This window comes from Meriones unguiculatus, chromosome 14 (assembly GCF_030254825.1).
Source record: "Meriones unguiculatus strain TT.TT164.6M chromosome 14, Bangor_MerUng_6.1, whole genome shotgun sequence".
Lineage (NCBI taxonomy): Eukaryota > Metazoa > Chordata > Mammalia > Rodentia > Muridae > Meriones > Meriones unguiculatus.
This window is the reverse complement of record NC_083361.1, coordinates 38419618-38437460: the sequence shown is the minus strand read 5'-3', so window position 1 is coordinate 38437460 and position 17843 is coordinate 38419618. Positions and strand designations below refer to the sequence as shown.

Sequence of the window (17843 nt, the reverse complement as noted above, 5' to 3'; positions counted from 1 at the left end):
AGATACACACACACCAAAAACCATAAACAAACAAACAAACGAATGACTAAAATTACTAGTACAGGAACAATGTAGTTGTTAGCCAAGACTGAGAAAGATAAGTTTTTGGATGACTTCAGAATTGTAGCGGACTGGTAGCTCTGCATTTCCAATGTCACTGAAAAGATGCATCTTCAGATTTTGAAATTAACTCTTCCTCTAACCAAGACCACAAAACTACAGTCAGAATTCTCAGTGTCCCTATTCTGAACCTGCGCGGAGGCTGAGGACTAAGTGGTGGATGAAGGTGCTGCTGGGTGCAGAAAAGTTGCATCATTCTGCGTGCGTCCGCAGCCTGGCAGGGTTAGGGTTTTTGTGCTCTGGGGGACAGACTTAGGCTTGGTTTTGCAGGCTGCTTTTTAGCAGGCTGCACAGTTACAACCTTTCAACTTGGGACTCGTCACTACAATGGCCTCCCAATTCAAGTGGAAATAGGGCTGGCTTTGAAGGCCAGGGTCAGGGGCCAAGTGCAGGCTGCACAGTCTACTTATGTCCTGTGTCTGTTTTTAAAAGCAATCTCAAAGCTTTACTGACACAGGTACCATCTGGAGAGTGAAAAGACACCCACAACGTGAAGGTGGAAACAACAACAGCCACCCTCTCCTTTCTGCTTGGTCTCCTAGCCTGACCTAAAGTATACGCTGAATCCAACTCCTGTCCTATTGACACAATATGACGTGGAAGTGTCAGCAAGGAAAAGCATCTATCTAATGGCCCTTAGCCTTTTGCCTGCTAATCCTAAGGACTGTCAAGATCCCTGAATACTGAAGCCCTTTGCAGTGTCTAAGAAAGGGACTCACAAGTGCCAACTTCTAGGATGCTTTCTGCTTATAAAGCAAGTTGCTAGAATCCAAGAATTTCTGACGAGTTCAGAAGACACAAGGTTACATGCGGAAACCATTCATGTCCTTACATAAGCCTCCAGCAGAAGGTGTGGCCTAGATTAAGGATGTGTCTCAAGATCTGGATCGTGTGTGTGTGTGTGTGTGTGTGTGTGTGTGTGTGTGTGTGAGAGAGAGAGAGAGAGAGAGAGAGAGAGAGATCCCATCTCAAGATCTGGATTAAACAGAGTGTGTGTCATCCCACCTCATGATTTGGATCAAAAGCTTGTTGTCTTCCCGCCTCAAGATCTGGATCACAGGGGCTGGGGAGATGGCTCAGTGGTTAAGAGCGCTGGCCGCTCTAACAGAGGTCCTGAGTTCAATTCCCAGCAACCACATGGTGCCTCTCAACCAGCTATAATGACATCTGGTGCCCTCCTCTCATGTGCAGGCAAACATGCAGGCAGAATACTATATACATAATAAATAAACAAACAAATAAATAAATAAAAAAAAAACAGATCCGGGTCACAGGTGTGCCCTCCATTTCTAGATTGTAGTTCATTTCAGATATAGTCAAGTTGATAACAGAGAATCACAGTATCCCATCTATCTATCTGTCTATCTATCTATCTCTCTGTTGATTTATCATCTGCCATGCCTATTATGTATCATATCTCTTTCTCCCAACTTGGTGTTCATATTGTATAGCTAAAACCATACTATTTTAACACTCCTAGAAGTTCTCTTGGCACAGTCTCCAGTTGGTTTCTGTTTTCCCTTAGAAAATCCATTTTGGATTTCTCTGTGACCAAGTTTTGCCCATCATTGACCTTTGTATAGCTAGCTTTGTATCCAGGTTCTTTTACACTCCATGTTGCTTCTGAGACTTGATGGCCTTTCGTGCATTTTATTTATTTATTCTTGTTGAAGTTTGGGGTTATTCTCTTAAATGATTATGTCCTGATTTGTTTATCACTCTCTATGGGCTCCTTCTAGTCTGATCTTTTATGGATAGTGCTACCATGATCACCCCTTTTGGGGGTTGTTTTTGGTGATGGTATTGGGAATTACATTTAGTGACTCAAGTGTCCCAGAGAAGCACTATACTCCTGAGTCACAGGTCTAGCCTTTGTTGTTGTTGTGTTGTTTTGTTTCTTGAGACAGGGTTTCTCTGTGTATCAGTTGCTGTCTTGGACTCACTTTATAGAACAGGCTGGCCTTGAACTCACAAAGATCCACTTTCCTGTGCCTCCTTAAGTGCTGGTATTACAGGCTTGTGCCACCACACCTGGCTGATAGGCCTAGTCTTGACACCAGCATCTTCATATGTTCAGCAGCTTCCTTGACTTAAAAACTCTGTCCTCAGGACCCAGGAGATTGAAGCAGGGGGGGAAGAAGTTCAAGGTCATCCTCACCAACAGTAAATATGAGGCTGGCCTGGACTGCATACCGAGACCCCGCCTCAAAACAAAACAAAACAAACAAAACCTAAAATAAACAAAACTAAAACCAAAATCAAAGGCAAATGCACTCATGACCAGTACTCACTCATGTAGCTTGAGCCCGAAAAGCATTTCTGGGCCTGTGGCTGTGGCTCTGTTGGTAAACCATTTAGCTGACAGCTAGCCTCTCCGCCCTGCATGCCACACCTCCTTCTCTGCAAGTGCCCTTCATTCAGTTATCGGGGTCTATTATGTGTAACGTGCCACCTCCATCTGTCCACTCGATCCTCCCTCCACAACTGGCTGGCTCTTCTTTGCTGGATGTAGTCACTGATCTCTATCAAGAAGGGACTGGGATCCAGGGTGACATCCCTAAAGTGACAGAAGATCAAGGGGACTGGCATTTTGAATTTATCATCTTCGTCTATTATTTCTCAGAACTGGCTGATGACATAAAACTCAAACTGACGAAGTTTCTTTCTCCCAGGCCTCTGAAGACACATATTGCTGTTGGTGATTCTTAATGACCTTAATGATACACCAGGCCATGCTGCAAATAGTCTGGGGTCTCAGCATCATGTTCCAGCTCTCAGGGCCAGCTGTGGTCCTCAGCTGGAGGGCCTATGTTAGTGCCTTTCCTAAGCCCAGGATGTTCTGCCCTTTGTGCTCCCCCTTTCCCTGGCTGAGAACTAGACAGGGCTAATGTCTCAACAATTCCCATTTCCTTAGTACATCTCTTGTGGTCTACTGCTTATGTGTGAAACCATAAGCAAGGACTCCGAGTTCTTTTATATAAGACTTCCTGGAAATTATCTTAGTTCTTAGACATTTGTTTTTCAGGTTGTAAGGGAAGGATTCCAATTGCTTTAAGTTGCTTAAACAACACATTTCAATCACAGGGGAAGAAGAATCATACCCAGTTTGCATATTCACCATCTGTGGTGCGCTCCCTTGATATTTCATAGTCACTGTCTCACGCCTACACAGTTCTTAGCATAAACAATGTTTGTAAAATCATGGGTTTGATGTGCTAGCTCTAAGTTCCAATAAGCAGTAAAATTAAAATATAAATATTGAAAATAATAGTTCCCTATTAATTACTATGATTTCACATACTACAGGCAGCCCCTGCTTTGTGAAGCACTCACCTAGCTGAAATAGAGCAACAGAACAAATGGCTTCCATCTTTCCAATCTGACCCCCCAAATCTGGAAGAAGCAGAGAGAGGCTCAGCTGTTATCCATGATTCCATTAGCCCTCCAATGAGGCACTGGGTAAAGAGATATTCTGAGACTAAACATCTACGAAGGACTGGAGCACTAGCTCAGTCAGGAAAAAGCTTGCCTTCCTTGCAACTGTCAAGACCTGAGTTTGCTCCTTGTAAGTTGTGTTATATACACAGGGAGGTGGAAACAGGATACCTGGGGTTTGCAGTTCACCAGTTTAGCCCACTTGCCAATGAGAAATCCAATCTCAAAAAATAAAATAAAGCAGAGATTGGACAGGTGTCTCCGAGGTTAGGAGCATTTCCCGTGAAATCATGAGGACGGGAGTTTGGATCTGAACACTTACCTAACAAGTAGTGTTCCTGTAAACACCTACAATACTGGCTTCTAAGGAAGCAAAGACAGGAAGAGCTTTGGGGCTTGCCAGCTTGCTGTGTAGCTGCGGACACTAGAGGCCCAGGTCCAGGGAGAGACCCTGTCCCAAAAACACAGGTGGAGTGCTAGAGGCAGATACCTGACACCCTCTACTGGCCCAAGGCCCAATACCTGGGCCTCCTCGTGTACACACACATGCATGTGTATCCACACACATATGTGCACCCACACAGATATGCACAAACACACATAGATAAATAAAAGCACAGTTATTTCCACTTAGCCATCAGAGTAGCATCACCATGGTCTAGTGACTATATCTATGGAGGTTAAAGAAATTTAGCACATTCCACAAGAACACAAATACATCCCTGCTAGCAAATAAAACAGGAAGACAATTGTATCATTAGTCAGTCTATTATTTTCTCTTTCTCCTCCTCTTCCTCCTCTTCCTCCTCCTCCTCCTCTTCTTCTTTTTAAAGAAGCCCCTTGAGTTCTTTCTTAAAATCTTGCCTGGCTATCTCTTTAGTCCTTGATCATACCAGACCAATCAGGCCTGGAGAGGACCAGGTACACTGCTGTTCATTTGGAGTAGAAACAAGGCATTGGAACAAATGGCTTCTTCCATCTTTCCAATCCTAACCCCCAAATCTTGAAAAAGCAGCGAGAGACTCAGCTGTTATCCATGATAATTCGATTAGCCCGCCAATGAAGCATTAGATAAATGGTCATCCCAGAGGCTTCGGCTACAAGCGAAGCCTGACCTTGTAAGGTCTGAAAACAGGCATACTAACCAACTATAACAGGATGAAAACAAGCAGAGTAATTTGACAAATTAATTACAGCACCAGTAAGAGTGTTGCAGATACTGAATATTTTCTCCCTGTGGTGTTCACTATAAAGATTTGCAGGGTTTAAGCTTTAAAAAGTGAAGCTCTCAGGGTCTGAGAGATGGTTCTTAAGCGTCAAAGAGCACTGGCTGCTCTCCTAGAGTATCATGGTTTGATTTCCAGCATCCTCATGGCAGCTCCCAACCTCCTATCAATCCACTCCCAGGGAATCTGATACCCTCTCCTGGCCTCTGCAGGTACTACATGCACATACTAGCCAGCCCAAAACCCACATACAAAAAAGCTAAAAATAAAAAGTACAGCTCTCAGAGGTTTCTGTAGTTAAGCTCTGTCCTGTCCTCCCTCACCTCCCCCTCCCACTTTGTGTTTTTGTTTTGATACACAGTCCCTCTAAACAGCCCTGGCTGTCCTAGAACTCACTATGTAGTCTAGGTTGGCCTTTAATTCACTGAGATCTGCCTCCAATGTGTCGGGAGTGAAGTGTGTGCCACCATCCAGCTAGTTTTCTGTCTGTTTGAATGCAGTGCTGCGGAGCAAACCCAGGGCTCTGTGCAAGCTAGGTAAGTACTCACTCTAACAACTAAGCTGTATCTTAGTCCTTGTATGGATTTTTTTCAAACCAATAATTTTATTCTTTTCCCCAATGTAAATGGCCATACTGAACACGGGGGACTCAAAGGAGGACATGATAACACGGGGACAGATCCTGCGGTCTTGACAATGAATCAGCAATTCTCCCACCCACGTTTTCTACTCTCATCCCAAAAAAGTGCCACTGTTGGGCAATATTTCAGTATTTATTTCTTTACAAAATTGTCCTGCTTCTCTGAAGCAAGCCATGTATGTACATGTATATGTACATACATATACATATACATGTACATACATGCATATGTATGTCAGTGTCTATGTGTATGATGTGTGTGCTGGTGCCCACAGAAGCTAGAAAAGGGTGCCAGATCCCCCAGAGACTAGAGTTATAGGGGTTTGTCAGCTGCCCACTGTGGGTTCCCAGAACCAAACTCCTCCGGAAGAATAACAAATGCTGTAACCACTGGGTCATCTTTCCAACCCCTCATCTGCTGGAGAACAGCAGGAAGGTAATCCTACCTTGCAACATGGCTTTCCAAAACCCAAGTTGTTTTGTAAAAATACAAAACAACTTCAAATTACTCACTCACATCTAAATTCCTTGTTACATCTCATCAGCCTAGATGCAGAAGGAGGTCAAGTACGCCAGAACATCCTTCAACAGTGAGATAGCTAAAGAGTACCTGACTCTACACTGACAGCCAGTGTGATAGCACACCAGAGTTGGTAAATCACACAGTCCTGACCCCTCCTTTCATAGCTAGCTCAAGGTCAGGGAACTGGTTTATGTTAGAGTCAGGGCTAGAAACCTGGAGGCCAAACACTTATTCCTCATGGTAGGGTGGGATACAGGTTCTTTTTGTCTTTGACAGTGGTGGTGACAAAGCTTGACAGACCCCTATTAATGGAGCACTTCACTGTGTGTCAGCTGAATTTATACCCCTTGCTTCACCACCTAGCTCCAGGCAGCAGGGGGCTTTGGCAAAACCTACTCAGGTATAGCCTGAACTCCACCCTGCACACAGACCTTCTGGTTATCTCAAGGTGCAATACCTGGAAAGCTGAGTAATGAGAGAGGAAGTGAGCAGGTCCCTGGGGCCTACTGGCTGAGAGGTGCTGAGTAACAGTTAAAAAAAAACAAAACAAACAAACAAACAAAAAAAACAGCAGCAAAACCACCCAAGCCTCAACTCTGCTCTTGCTATTGGAAGTGCCATCCCAGAGTTAAGGATGTAGCTCAGTGGCAGAGAGCTGCACTGACATGCATGTGGCCCTGGGTTCTACTCCCCAAACCATCACCAAATACATATATACATAGACACATGCCTTATACAGGCAAGACTTGGGAAACACAGCAGCCCTCTCCTACTTTTGTGCCAGTTCAGAAAAGGAATCACCTCAGGGATGACCTGCTTTTCCTCAGGGTGGAGAGCACACCCAGCCACTCTCTCAATATCATGACCAGCATTCCTCAGGCCACTCTCAAATAGCGTTCACACGTGGCTAAATCCAGGCGCAGCGTGCCTACCTGTCAGCATCTCCAAGGCCCAAGGAGGTATTTCGTTGTAGGGTCTCTCGCACCACAGCCATCCCATCAGGAAGCCTGTTTAGGCGGCGAGTATAGAGGCCAAGCCCACCATCCGTCATATACCTTTGAAGGAAGAGGACAGTAGACATATATGGTCAGAAGCAGCTGAACATAGTCTTGTCATTTTATGCATGGATACCGTGTGCTCTTAATGGGGAAAAGAGATTCTCTGAGGCTCTGTCACTACAGTCCGAAGAAAAACTCAGCTGCTAATTCAGTCTAGGATCTTGTGGGGTGGGGAGAATGCACTCGAAGCTTAATGAATCCAAACTCATGGGAATCTATGAAGCAGAAGGGAGCTGCTGAATAAAATCGGCTATCAGATGTATTCACGACATGCTCCTGAATGTCAGCAATTATGCAAGCAGGTGTCCCCTCGATGACATGTAAATAGAACTGACAAGTCCTTAGCACATTGTGGGCAAAACAACTGTGAGGGGGAGAAAGCAGACAAGCTTCGCGGGAGGAAGCAGGAAAAGATGGAGGGTGGACAAAGGCTACACAAGAGGCAGGCATCGCAGCTGCAGCAGTGTGAAAGTATGGACAGTGTCCAGTTCCACCTTCCACACTCATGTCTTCAGGTTTCCTACAAGTCTCTGTGAGCAACACTCACTGGCTCTTGGAGATGTGCCAAGGCTGCCTTCTGCTCGACTCAGTACGCTCTAGGAGGCAGAACCCAGAGCTTTCTGTATCGCTGGCTTAAAGTCTACCAAGCAGAGTCCCTGCCAGCACAGCCACTAGCCAGAGGTGGTTCAAGCACAAAGAATCTGTGCCTCGTGCTGCCCTGGCCCCTCCCATAACCGCTATAGGGACTGGGTAGCTGGTCCTCCTCATTTTCAAAGGAGAGTGGGTAGCAGCGCCAGACTTAGGCAGAGCCGAGCAATGAACCTGATCGCTTTCATCCTGCATGGCCCCGTTATATCATTGGCTGGGCTTCTGAAAAAGCAAGACTTCCGTATTTCAATTCTAACAACATAGAGCTCACACACACACACACACACACACACACACACACACACACTACATACATACACATTCACATACTACATACATACACACCTACACTACATACACACACTCTATATACACACACTACATGCACATACACAAATGTACATATTTATGCACGAGTGCACACAGACACACCCAAATCTGTTCATCTAGTCAATCAAACCAAGTGTTTGTGGTTGTGCCAACAAGGCAGAACGGAATGAACTTATGAACTTTTCACCCAGCAGTATAATTAAAAAAAAAGGGCAATCTGTGAAAACCTACTGAATTGTACACTTTTAAATGGTGTGCATTATGGTACATGAATTATATATTAATGAAAACTAAAATAAAAAAACAATCACAGCCATTCTTAAAAAATCATTTGCATAACTGCCTTTTAATGTTTTTCTCCCAGGAGATAATGCACTTCTTTTATTTACTTTGTTCAAATCCACATGCCGAATTCATCCCATTTCTACATGTATATTCAGTATTTTTTTGCTTGAATAAGTGAACACACAAAGGAGTGAAGCACAGATACCCACAGAGGGTTTAGCAAACACATACACACTCACTGTGATCGCGCTGATCACAGGGGTTTCTCCTCCAGCTTAAGCAAACTTGACACGTAAGACACAAAGCAAGGCAAACTGAATGTCTATCTGTCATCGCACCCAGGATCCATTCATCTGTCCAGCTGTCTGTCTAGCAAAGACAGAAAGCCAGGGTACAGCAGTGTGGGTGACTGGTATCCACCTAGTAAAAGAAGGGAAACACTTCCACTCCACTCAAAGGCACAGCCTCCACCGAAGGCTGCTGGTCAACATTTAGAAAATGTCCTTGCGAAGAGATGTAAGGGAGCTCTTCAAAGCACAATCTCATGTGCCATTAACCAGGGCAGTTAATCTTAGCAAAGCCGCCCTGCCACTTAGAAAAACACATTTTTTTTTTCAACTGGGGAGATCTTGTCAAAGGACAAACAATCTAATTTTAGCAGCACTCATTCCCTGCTGGATTTTTATTGCTGGTGAAACAATACATACGGTTGGGCAATTACACGCACCTGGGCAAGTAGACCACAACCCTTTCCCCAGCTTTCTGCTGAGGAAAGAGCCGCTCTGGCGATCATGCCTGAGGTAGGACAGAGAGACTACAGCCTCTGATCTACACTCCCACCCACCCACACAAATACCACACACACAATATGAAGAGAAGCATTTTATATTATTTTTATATTATTATTGTGTATGTAGGTATATGATGTTTGTGTATGTGTGTGCGATGTGTGTGGGAGGTCAGAGGACTACTTTATGGAGCACTTCATGCAGCAAGTACCTTTATTCACAGGGCCAGTGCTGTTTGCATATATTTTTAGTTTCTGCCTCAGCAAACCAATCCCACATGAACACCTGGCTCTCTGAAGATACAGTCTTCGGAGTCTCCATCTGAAACCCTGCTCAAGGCTCAGAGATATCAACAGACTCAAGCTCCTACGGCTTGCAAACATGGGAGAATGTCATGTCATCTTTTCTAGCTCTATCTGAGGCTCACATGGGCTAGGGACACGAAATGACTTGCCCAAGGTTACAAGCTAAAGAGACAGCTGACCTGGGCTGAGTCCCAGAGCCCCAGCACCACACCTTTCTTCTCCTTGGGGACACAAACAATTATCACTGTGATCCAGTGAGGAGCTGTGACACCTTTGTATCTTCACCATGGGTTCCTGCCTACACCACAGGCTACTGAACAATACTCACATTGCCCTCCTGAATTCTGTAGTGACAGTGGTTGAGGGTCTTTGCTTCCAGCTTTCAAAGACACCCAGATCAGGACCTTCTCATAATTAATACAATGTTCTTATCATCTACTCCAACTGTCTACATCAGAGGAGAGTGATTATATGATTTCCTGGACACAATTATAAACACTAGCCTCTGTGTTAGCCTGGGCTAGAGGGGTGAAAGACAAGCTGAAACTCACAGTTATTGGGAATTAGGCAAATAATTCTTCACTCCAAACTGAAGGGTGTAACATGAAGATTTGAGGGGCTGGGGTGAGGTGGGGCAGCCACAAGTGTCAGACTGGGCATAAGTTGGTCCTGCAGATGATGGGGGTAGGGTGGTTGCTAATAAGAAGAAAGTCTATGGAGGCGCATGGAATCACAGCACAAAGGCAGGGAAAACATAAGAGGGAAGTCAGGGAAAGGAAGGAGAACAGTGAACTGCATGGGGATGGAGGCAAAGTACTGGGATGCAAGATGGGGCTGAGACCTGAATGCTAATGGAGAGACAGGAAAGTACCAAACAGGTAACAGGCCCCACCTCAGTTTCAAGAGTTATTTATTTATAGTTTTCAACTTTCTATTTATTTTATGTGCATGGGTATGTTGTGTTCATGTATAGCTGTGCATCATGTATATGCCAGATGTCCAGGAAGGTCACAAGATGGTGCTGGGTCCTCTGGGGCTGGAGTTACAGATGGCTGTGAGACACCACGAGGGTGCTGGGAATCAAATGTGGATCTTCTGAAGAGCAGGCAGTGCTCTAAACTGCAGAACTATCTCCCCAGCATCCGATTCATTCATTTTTAAATTATGTCTATGCAAATATATCTGTGTGTTTGTATGTGTGTGTGTGTGCAGGTACCTGAGGAAGCTAGAAGACCCCATGAGCTGGCATCAAAGGAGGCAGTGAACCTCCTGATGTGGGTGCCAGCACACACACCTGTGCACTCTCCTGTCCCCTATACACCAAATGCTGGTTTTGGTGATCATTTTTTCACCTATATATTCTTCCACAGACTTTTCTGAAACACCAGTTTTCATGCTGGCTGAACTACTTTGACTTTCAGGGAATAAAACTTGCAGGCTAGACCTCGTGATCCCTGTAATGCCAAAATGTTGCAAATGCCATGTGCCAGCTATAAGAAGCCTCTTTTCTTTCTTTCTTTCTTTCTTTCTTTCTTTCTTTCTTTCTTTCTTTCTTTCTTTCTTTCTTTCTTTCTTTCTCTCTCTGTCTCTCTCTGTCTCTCTCTGTCTCTCTCTCTCTCTCTCTCTCTTTCTTTCTTGGAGGTAGGGTTTCTCCGTGTAGCATTAGCTGTCCTGGAACTTCCTCTATAGAGCAGGCTGGTTTCAAACTCACCTTTGCCTCCTGAGTACTGGGATTGATTAAAGATGTACACCAATACCACCTGGCTACAAACAAGCTCTTAAACTGACACTCACTGTGGAAAAAGCTTTGGAATTCCACAGCATCTATTGGAACAAACATGCTAGACACAGAGTCCAAGGTTGGTAAGGAGAGCCTTTCTTTTCTTTTAATACAGTGATGTAACACCATAGAGTCTAGTGAAACCAGTTGAGTGATTGACCCTCAGGGAAGGGATATGTCCTTTCCAGTTCAACCTAGTCTGGCTCAGCACCACAAGCTCAGTGTCCCTCACCTAGAAAGCAGTCACCTTTGTGGAGCAGGAAGGGGTAAAAGGGGACCAGGAAGGAATCAAACAGGTATGGACTCACTCTAGCGGACAGCATTTACAGCAGAGCACGCTGGTAAAAGGAAAGACTTCTCAGCTGCAAGAAATGAAAGCACAAACAGGAGGAGGGAAATCACATCAGGCCTGGTGATTACTTCTCTTCAAAGACCTATCAGCTTGTCTGAAAGCTTCTGATCAGTTTAAGTTTAGCAGTGAACATAGGCAAATGGGCTAAAACAGTTATAGCATAGGTGAGATCCCTTGCCAACATCAATATAAATACACGAGCAGGTATAAACAGATCTGGTGTTGCATAGATCTGGGAGCAGGGACTGAGCTGCTGGACAGCCCTGACGTTCCACATTTAAGCAGCCAAACAACACGTGCTTTCAAGGCCCTCTCCTGTGTTACAGCCCAGTGTGACATTGATTCTCTGAGTTTATTAGGGTGTAAATTGAGTTTCTGGAAGAACCTGTAAAAGGATCCTTTTAGCTTAGGGCCTCTTAGAAGTTAAATGGATAAACCTCCCTCTGGGTCACAGAAGGACAAGCTGAATGCTAGCCTAGCTGAGCTGCCTAATCCCTTTGAAGACGCCGATCTTTACCAAAGGTCTTTACCAAAGGCAGGCAGCTGCTGTGTCTGACTTAAGATGAAGCATCTGAAATGCAAAATTAAGGTCACAAAAAAACGAGGCCAATTTTTTTTAGTGCTGATTATAAAATGGTGGCACTCAAATTCAAGCAAATACTTAACATTTTGCTCTCAGAAACCTTCTGCCCTAGATTTTTTAGTAAAGCGTGCTGACGTGGTATGACATGTCACTCAGTACACCTTGCCATCCTCTCAGTGGTCCTCCTACCCTCCTCATAGCTTATTCTTACTTATTTTTAAATGAAATAAAAGGGATTTCTAGTCAAAGATACAAATGCATTGCTTCCCATTGACGAGCCCCCCAGACTGACGTGAAAAAAACCAAGGGCAGTGTCCGGAGAAAATACAAGGTCAGAGGGCCTTGCTCAGGTTTCCCTGTGGTGACAGGACTGGAATTGTGAATGACCCCACCTAAGTAACACAGCTCTACCCACGTGCACATGCAAGCGCAGAGGCAGGGAGGACCCCGCCTCAAACTCACAGAGATCCACCTGCCCCTGCCTCCGAGTGCTAGGACTGTAAATGCTACACCACTCGGCTACAATAAACCTCTTGTACTAAAACTGGCAATCACTCGTTCATTCCGCACCTTTATAGGCAATCTCTCAACACACGTTCACACTCTCCTCAGCTATCTGGGGAACCCTCCTGGGGCTGAGGGATAGGCGACACATTTCCTACCTTTCTACACTGCTTTCCTCTGTCCTTGGAGGCTGCTGGCTCTTCAGGACCTCACCAGGCTTCCAACATTTCTCTTTCCGGGAAGATGTGGGAGTTCTCCTTACATCTGTAGCTTCCTCCTCTCTTTTTTGCTGAACCCTGGAACAGCCACCTGTAGCTACCTCATGCCACCTCAGCTCTGAGCAGGGGGCACATAACCCTGGCCACGAGCTGTTCACTGGGGAGGTTCTCAGGTCAAAGGACTCTAGCTCCTTCCCCGGCTTCTCTGCACTTCACACCCATCTCAGTCCTGGCAAGGATGCAGGGTAGAGAGGCCCAGCTTGGTTCTCTGGATATAGAGAAGCAGGCAAGCAGGGTGGCCCCAGCATGAGTGAACCCAGGTCTGCAGCCTGCTCTGGTTGGCCCTTGTCAACAGAGCCTGGCCCTCCAGGGAGCACTCCAAAGAGGTTGCCAAGCTAATCAAATGAAGCCTCAACAGGCCTCAGGAGCAAAACAGCAGGGGGAAATCCAGGCTTGGGGTTGAGGAACAATCACAGAGTCTCAGCAACACCCTCGCCAACCCCCAAACAGGTGTCACAGAATTAACTCATGTCTGTTGGTAAAACCAGGTAAGGAAGAGCACAAGGTGGATACAAGGCACAGTTGAGATGTGGGGGTTGCAACAGATTAAAGTCCTTACAAGAGGCTAGCCAGCTCAGCACCCGCTGTCAGTTGCCCAGGTGGCTCAAATCGGACCTTACACTTTGGCTAGCTCCCCCATGGTGTTAGTGATTTCTGCCCAGCACAGCCTGGCCCGCACCCCCAACAGACATCAAAACACAGTTCCTCTATTCATCTCTTTCTTGGCATGCTTTTGTTGTTTGTTTATTTTTAGGCAGGGTCTCACTCTGTAGCCCAGGGTGGCTCCAAACTTGAGATCCTCCTGCCGACATTTCCCTCCTGGGTTCTAGGCTGTGTACCACTACATGAGACATCACATCCTTTGGATTATTATGGCTTTTTGTGTGTGTGTGTATGGGGGGTGTATTTTATAACATATGCAATATTTTAGTTAACGCTACACATAAAATATTTTTTAAAAAAGATTTATTTATCTATGTAGTTTATGTGTACAAGCATTCTATTTGTATGCATGCCTGCATGACAGAAGATGGCATCAGGTCACACTATGGACGGTTGTGAGCTACCATCTGATTGCAAGGAGTTGAACTCGGGAATTCTAGAAGTGCTCTTAACACTCAGTGCTCCTAACTGCTGAGCTGTCTCTCTGCCCCACACATAAAATTTAAGAAACAAATTGAACCAAGAGTAGTTTTGAAGCCACTACCTAACGTGGAGATTCCTGAAGTCAGATCTCTTTGAAACCCAGTAGAAGCCACGACCAGTTTTTGCACATTTGTATTCATTTGCATTGGCTCTAAGGCCTCCAGGGCTTCATGCCAAAAGGGGTCCAGCACAACTGGCTGTTGAGTGGCTAACAGCTCTGTAATGGCATCCCTGCTGTGAGACTCTCCTTTGCTTGCAGTGGGGACTCAGCAGTGGCACCTGGCAGCACTGTCATTCACCTGCTCCCTTGATTTCAGCACCCAGATGACTCCACTTCCTCACTGCACTATCTTATTTTTGCCATGCTTCTGGCAGAGTGATGGATCCAAGTGGGGAGATGTCCTGGAACTCGTGGCTGGCCTCAAACTCAGTGATCCACCTGCCTCTGCCGAGTGCTGGGATTACAGGTGTGGGCCACCACTGACCACTGCCTGCAAAAGGTGCTCTGTATTTTAAAGCCTATGCAACCCTAATTTTCAGAGAGCCTAGTTTAGCTTACCCAAGGATCTCCACATACAGACAAAAATGATATTAAGAATTTTAATTTGGGGGTGGGAAAAAGAGATGGCTCAATAGATAAGACTTTCTATTATACAAACATGAGGACCTGAGTTCAGATTTCCAGCACTGGTATAAAAGCAGGGAGTGGGGTTGTGGAATCGGTAACTCCAGTACTGGGGGTGGCAGGTGGAGTAGGGCAGGTCAGCAGCACTCACTGGCCAGCCAGCCTAAGTGAATCAGTGAGTTCCAGGTCCAGTGAGAGAGCCTGTTTTCAAAACTGAAGTGGCCATGTGTGGTGGTGGACGCCTTTAATCCAACACAGGAGAGGCAGAGGCAGATGGATCTCTGTGAAGCTACAGGCTTCACAGCTTGATCGAGATAGAAAGTACCCAATCAAAGCTACACAGTGAGACCCTGTGTCTTAGGGTTTCTGTTGCTGTGAAAAAATACCATGACCAAAAGTAAGTTGGGGAGGAAAGAGTTTCTTTGGCTCACACTTCCACATTGCTGTTCATCATTGAGGGAAGTCAGGACAGAACTCAGACGGGGCAGGGACCCGGAGGCAGGAGCTGGTGCCAGGGCCATGGCGGGTGCTGCTTACTGACTCCCCCTGGCTTGCTCAGCCCGCTTTGTTATAAAACTCAGGACCTCCTACCCACAGGTAGCAGTACCTACAACAGTTTGGGCCCTCCCCCATCAATCACTATTTAAGAAAATGACTTAAAGCTGGATTCTTATGATGGCATCTTCTTAACTGAGGTTCTCTCCTATCAGATAACTCTAGTTTGTGTGTCAAATTAACATTAAGACTAGCACACCCTGTCTCATTAAAAAAAAAAGAAAAGAAAGAAAGGTGGATAGTGTTAGGATTTTGGAACCAAACCTGCTTCTGGGTTGCCTAGTAACCTATGATGTCATCATGTGTCACCCCACACCTGGAAGGCATGGTTACCTTGCCCCTTAAAAGGATCAGCTGGCCATGTGGTCCCTCTCTTGGTCCTTTCTCTCTTGGTCTCTCTTGCTCCCGTCCTCTTCTCTCTTGGCCTCTTGGCCTTCTCCTCTTTCTCTATCGGGGAGCCCCCCTCTCTTTCCCCTCGCTCTCTCTTTCTCCCCATAATGTCCTGCTCTACCTCTTTTTATATCCAGCTAATAAACCTCTTTCATATAGAAGATCTGTTGCATGCCTAATCATCATTATTTAATTTGTCCCATAACATTTTTTTTCAGATAGCAACAAAGGAATATAGCTAGCTCTATCAACCTCTGGCTCTATACATATATGCACACATCCACTAGCACAAAATTAAATTTAAATATATATGCACATACACATATATGTGTATATATATACATATATGTATATATGGTATATATGCCATAAACAATACAAAGGAAAGATTATTATTATTAGTGTGTGTGTGTGTGTGTGTATAGGCCAGAAGACAACTTTGTGAAGTTGGTTCTCCTATTTTGCCTTTAAAAATATCTGAATGTGTGTGGCTGCTCTACACTTCTGAGTGTGTGAGCATCACATGTGTGCCTGGCCAGAAGAGAGCACTGGATCCCTGGAAGTGGAGTTAGGGATGGTTATGAGCTGCCATGTGGATGCTGGAAGCTGAACATTTGCTCTTAACCATTGACCATGGTCCCAGCCTCTCTCCTCCTCACACCCATGGGTTTAGGGATTGAATTCATGCTTACATGACAAGCGCCTTTACCCAACAAGCCATTTCTCTGGCCCAAGAGTTTTAATTTTTGAAAAGCTAATGAAATACATCCTTAAATGGATGGAGAGCCAAGAAGTATAACCAGAATGTCCTTAGCACCTCCTATTTAAACAAATGGGCATGTGTAAAATTCTCATCATGATCCATGATAGCTCCTGTTTAAAATGGGAACTATCACACATTCTTCTGAAGAAATCTTGCCCTCTTTGGAATAAGGGCGGGCAGCCCCTCTCCCTCCCTGCCCTGCTCATCATTTCATCATGACTGAATTCTCTCTATTGCGGCTCAACTGCTAGTGTGGGTTGCAGCAAGTATTTCTAGCACCAACAGGAAGCTTTCTGTCCACCAGAGAAAGATGAGACGAATCCTAACACTCAGGAGACTGCTCTCTAGACAAAGCCTCTTTAAGCTCTCTCGGCATGAAAAATACTGAGAAGAGACACACTGATATCCAGGAAGTCTCACAACTCAGATGTGCCTGAATCACCAGGAAGTCAGAGAAAAATACCCATTCCAGGGCCATCACTTCTTGACTGTAGGCTGTCCCTAGCAGGGTTCAAACAAAATTATTTTTTTGAAATAAACTTTGATTTTCAGAGCATTTTAAGGTTCATGAGAAAGTTATACAACAAGTATTGAGTTTCCTAGCTCCTCCCTCCTTCAAAGTCTGATCTGTATTAATAGTTCATGCTATTGCAGCAATGGTTGCCACTGACAAGCCCATTTCATTGACAGATAACTGATACCTGTCTTCACAGGAGCTCTTCTGTGTTTATAGCAAGAGTCATGTACACAGGGGCAAGAGGGAAGGCTCAATGGTTAAAGGCACTGGCTGTTACTCCAGAGGACCTGGGTTCAATTCTCAGTACCAATATGGTGGCTCACAACTGTCCCTAACTCCAGTTCCAGGCGACCCAACATCTTCTTCTGGCCTCTGTAGGTCAGGCACAGACACATATACAGACAAAATATCAATACCCATAAATTAAAAAATAAGAAGAGTCACATGTCCTTCAGACTAGTATCATGGAATATAATCCAACACCTTAAAAAAAGGCCTTGGACTCCTTCTGGTTAGTTTCCCCAAACCTGCAATTAAAACTCAAGGCACACTGGTAACTCTGCCCTGGGAAGAACCTGTCGGAAATGCCACCTTAAATCCTGAAATCAGCAAGATGGGCCTCGGTTTCCCTAAGATTTAGTTGCCATGATGTTAAAGAGTGATGTGATAAGTGAAAGCATAAATATTCAGTAACTGGTCCTGGCCTCCTCGGTAACCAGAGGCAATGTCTACCCATGTTAATAGGATCTAGACTAAAGCTGATCCAGCTGGGTCCTCAACCTCAGGTCAGGGCTTGGGAGAGATAGTTTCAGAGCCCCGAGTTCCTTCTGAAATATCAGTTAACTAGTGGTCTAGACAGTGTGATTTCCAGACGCTGGAACAGTCTGTTGGAGATCCATAATGGCTGGTGAAGTCATGGCGGAGGAGGGTTAGCGATGATGAACTCAGAGTGCAGGGGACAAACATGTGGTTGCCATAGGAATACCATGACC

The 17843-nt window shown here is 45.2% G+C and overlaps 1 protein-coding gene across 8 annotated transcripts in view; it reads right to left on the bottom strand.

Annotated features, from left to right (window-relative positions):
- Nav2 (neuron navigator 2) overlaps positions 1-17843 on the bottom strand; it is a 348443-nt gene that overhangs the window by 107684 nt on the left and 222916 nt on the right. For all 8 annotated transcript variants that reach the window (XM_060367213.1, XM_060367205.1, XM_060367207.1 and 5 more), the window contains one exon: positions 6877-6999. In XM_060367213.1, the coding sequence (XP_060223196.1) occupies positions 6877-6999 (123 nt within the window). The remainder of the gene's footprint in view (positions 1-6876; positions 7000-17843) is intronic.